Genomic DNA, 4,009 nt, shown 5'->3' with positions numbered 1-4,009 from the left:
TATATATATAAAATGCGCGTTAATTATATCGTACGTTCGGAAATTCGCCAAAACGCAGGTAAAGATTTATAATTGTACGCGTTTTTCGGGGCGACCAAATCGATTCCCGTTAGTGGGAATAAAAAAAAATATTATATTATACCCGCTAACCAACGCCTAACTATTATTTAACGTATACCGCGGTTTGCGCGTAGCGTAACCCGCCAAATAAACGAAAAAGGACCTATTTTTATTGTTGTTATTATTATTGCTAATATTAATATCGACGTTGATAAACGCGCAAAATGTTAAACGCAAAATGCAAAGCGCGGGCGATTATTTACGAATTGGTTGTTTGGGCATAAAATGAAATTTAAAATTAAAATTCGGATTTAAAAAAGCGAACGAAATATATATTTATTATACGTTTACCAATTTTATTACCAATTATTATCGTTATTTGTACACTAGGGGGTATAATAATACGGATTCGTCGCCATTGTAAAAGGTTTACCGTTTACGTTAAATATAATAGGAAGCGCTAAAAACGGGTAAAACCCGTTTGCGGCGCGCGTTATACCGCTACCGTTTATTAGCATTATAAATTTTTTTTGTTTACGTAAATAAATATATACAATTATTGGCCATAAAAGCAGTATATAGTTATATAGGCAACTGATTTTGCTTATTTACGCAAATTTTAATTGGGGGGTGTGTTGCAGTAAATAGATTTTGGTATTACATGACCAAAGGAGTTTAGTTAGCGCTGTGCACACCATAAAAGCGCTGCCACGTTCGTTAGCCTAGATAGCGCACCCTACCTGAATATATGGCTCTCCTACCACTCATGCAGACTGCACGTGTACGTTCGTGTGCGTCAACTCTGTATTCGATTTAGTTTTCTTCCAGCGCGCGGCAGCAACCAATACCCAAAAGCCCTTGTCCCTTTGATTCTTGAGATTCTTTTAAAATTCCCTCGACAAATGAAAAGTGAGGGGTCGCCAACGCTTGCGCGCAGGGATAGTGTATGCCTGCTGCAAGCCCAGCCTGTAATAACCTGGATCAGAAAACGAGGCAGCCCAGTCCTGCTTTCATGAAAGGGGCATATAGTCAAATGTCATAGGCTTGCACCATGCAAGACTTGGTGATCTATGTGGGTATCTCTTATTCCTCTTCAAAACCCTCCCCCTCTCGGCCTTCCAAGCTCTAACCCACCCCCACCCCCAAACTCGGGGTTCGTCCAGTCCGGCTCCCCCGCGACGCTCCGCAGGCGCGCGCCGAAGCGATGCAGCAGCGCAAAGACGGGCAGGCAGACGCCGGCGGTGATGAGGGCGTGGCCGGCCATGGCCCAGGTGAAGCCGGCGGCCTCGATCCACGGCACGATGAAGAAGGGGTCCACAAAGGCCGACATGTTGAGCATGACGGCGTAGAAGGTCATGACGGCCATGCTCTGCAGCGGGTAGGCGTCGACGGCGTAGGCGCAGACTGCCGTGTTGCCCATTTGGATCCCGGCGCCGACTGTTTTTTTTTTTTTTTTTTTTTTTTTTTTTTTTTTTTTCTGAGTGTCAGCTTGTGGGATGGGTATTGGGTTGTGCGTGGTTGCGAAGATCGGACCGTCTATAGGGAAACGGGGGGGGACTTACACAATGCAAATGCCACTTGGCCCACCATCCAGTGGTACTGCTCGTCGATGCTGACTCCCCAAACCACCAGGCCGACGGCGGTGAGTACCACGGCTGGGTAGATGAGCCAGAGGCGCATCTCGGGCGTCTTGACGGCGCCGCGCTTGGTGAAGTGGATTACGAGTCGATCGCTGAGCCTGCCGGAGAAGAGCACCTCCGACACGAGTGTCCCGACGATGAGGCCAATAAACAAGAGTCTTTTTTTTGTTGTCGCTGTCAGCCAGAGCTCTGTAGTTTGAAGCACTGTCAAGCAAGAGAGCAAAAAAAAGAAAAGAAAAGAAAAGAAAAAAAAAAAAAAAAAAACTGACCCCTGGATGTTGGGCGCATAGTCGGGATACGCAACGGGCACCAGCGTCACCACCGACAAAACCCACCAGTACCAGGCGAAGCAGTACGTCACTATGGCGATCGGGACAACGGTGTACCTGAACGTCTTGACGAATCGCACAATGGTGTCGAGCGGGTTGGGATGGTGGATGCCAGGGACGGGCGCGACGTTGACAAAGGGGAGCTCCTTGGTTCGCCGGACGAGCGGCGGCGGCGACGCAGGGGCGGCGGCGGCGTTCTTCTCCCGCCCCGGACCGGAGGAGCCGTTCAGCGTCGACGACGACGCAGCCATCAAGTCCCGCGGGTACAGCGTCTCGGGCAAGAAGGCCAGCTCGGCAACCAGGATGGTGGCAAAGAGGATGGCGCACGACCACTGCGTCCAGGCGTGGCCGGCCAGGCCGGTGAAGCCGCCGACCAAGGGCCCGCACAGCAGCCCGGAGTCGATGGCGAGCACCCACAGGCCGACCTTGGACCCGCGCTCGTGCTCGTGGAAGAGGTCGCCGATGACGGCCAGGCCGACGTTAGCGGCGGGGCTGACGCCGAGGCCCTGGAAGAAGCGGGCGGCCATGTAGGTGGGCAGGGACGGGGCGAGGGCGGCGCCGACGGTCGATGCCAGGGCCACGACGGTGCCGAGGAGGATGATGGGCCGGCGGCCGATGGTGTCGGCTGGCGTGGCGAAGATGAGCGGGCCGAGGGACAGGCCCAGGGCCGGGATGGCGACGGTCCAGTTGACCTGCTCCAGCGTGGCCGAGTACTGGTCCTGCAGCGCAGGGAAGGAGGGCACCGTCACGGTCGTGATGTACGTGAACATGAAATAGCTAGGGGGACCCAAGAAAAAAAAAAAAGAAATTCAGACGAGGTCAGCGGGCTGGAACTAGTTGGGTGTGTGGGATTCAGGATCTTGAGGTGTAGGCGAGTCTTGTTGTCACACGTACAGAGCCATGATGATGGCGAGAATCGTGTGCTTTTGCGCGCTGGACCAGTTCAAGGGATCCAACGCATCATCGGCCACCGGCTGCGGGAACAGCTTGAGGCCATTCTCTGTCACTTGCACGAGCTCCGTTGAATCAATCTGCACAGCAATGTCTTCTGCATCGTGGCCAGTAGGCTGTTGTCTTTTGGACCGAGTCTCCTTTTCTTGTTGGTCCTGCATGGCTGAGGGATTGGGCAGAGATGACGGCTTGCATGGAAGTTTCTTTGCTGATCATCAACACTCCAGAAAAGAAATGCACCACGATATATCAAGTCTGAAGGGGGGAGGGGCCTTCTGAAACCCATCTATCTACAGTGGCAGCATTGTAATAGCATCCATCCCACAGATCCGTGTACCGACGGAACATGGCGAGGGCGCGTGTAATCAGACCAGAAAGGGGCACTGACCCGACCCATTCTTTCTTTCTTTTTTGGCTAGGCCTCCCAGGACCTGAAAAAGTGAAAAATTCTGTATTTTTTGAGCCATTTCCCCGACTTCGGACCGTTGAGGTGAACCCTTGCCACCCAGGTGTGCCGTCGAATAAAGATCTCGTTCGGAACTTGAGCATATCAAAGTCGAGATAAACCAATCCGGGGTTTTGGTTGCTTATCTTCAGCTCCCCACCCATACCTGGTACATCTTGGCGATCCGAGCTGGACCGGCTTGCCCTGTGCCGCTCGGGCTGACGCTTTTGAGGGTTTTAAGGATAAGAATGCGGGGGTGCAGAGTTGTAGTGGCTTACCTTATCTATGAAGCCTTTTTGAGTGTTTTTTTTTTTTTTTTCTTTCTTATCTATCATTCGGGTCTCGATAGTTTGTTTCACATGCAACGACGCCATTGGACCTTTTTACCACGAGAGAGAAAAGATCTTCAACTTGGTAGTCTTGCTTCTTGGAGCGTGGGTCTTGGTTGGTCTGCACGATATTCCGGGATAGAATGTCGACGTCCACCGAATGCCACATGGCAACAGGGTTTTTTTTTTTTCTTTTTTTTCTTTTTTTTTCTTTTTTTTTCTTTTTTTTTCTTTTTTTTTCTTTTTTTTTCTTTT

At 51.0% G+C, this 4,009-nt stretch overlaps 2 protein-coding genes across 2 annotated transcripts; one reads left to right on the top strand and one right to left on the bottom strand.

The window, feature by feature from the left end:
- Positions 1–1,153: 1,153 nt before the first annotated feature.
- PpBr36_07806 (uncharacterized protein) lies at positions 1,154–3,141 on the bottom strand (the record flags this gene model as incomplete). Its single annotated transcript, XM_029894940.1, has 4 exons — positions 1,154–1,497; positions 1,623–1,858; positions 1,970–2,806; positions 2,924–3,141. The coding sequence occupies 4 exons, from the start codon at positions 3,139–3,141 to the stop codon at positions 1,154–1,156; spliced, it is 1,635 nt and encodes a 544-aa protein (XP_029748487.1).
- On the top strand, positions 1,265–3,054 carry PpBr36_07807 (uncharacterized protein; the record flags this gene model as incomplete). The annotated part of the gene is made up of 5 exons (XM_029894941.1): positions 1,265–1,438; positions 1,693–1,856; positions 2,014–2,389; positions 2,422–2,787; positions 2,926–3,054. The coding sequence occupies 5 exons, from the start codon at positions 1,265–1,267 to the stop codon at positions 3,052–3,054; spliced, it is 1,209 nt and encodes a 402-aa protein (XP_029748486.1).
- Positions 3,142–4,009: the final 868 nt, after the last annotated feature.

This window comes from Pyricularia pennisetigena, chromosome 1 (genome assembly GCF_004337985.1).
Source record: "Pyricularia pennisetigena strain Br36 chromosome 1, whole genome shotgun sequence".
In the NCBI taxonomy this organism is placed as follows: domain Eukaryota; kingdom Fungi; phylum Ascomycota; class Sordariomycetes; order Magnaporthales; family Pyriculariaceae; genus Pyricularia; species Pyricularia pennisetigena.
This window is presented reverse-complemented; position numbering and strand designations above follow the sequence as displayed.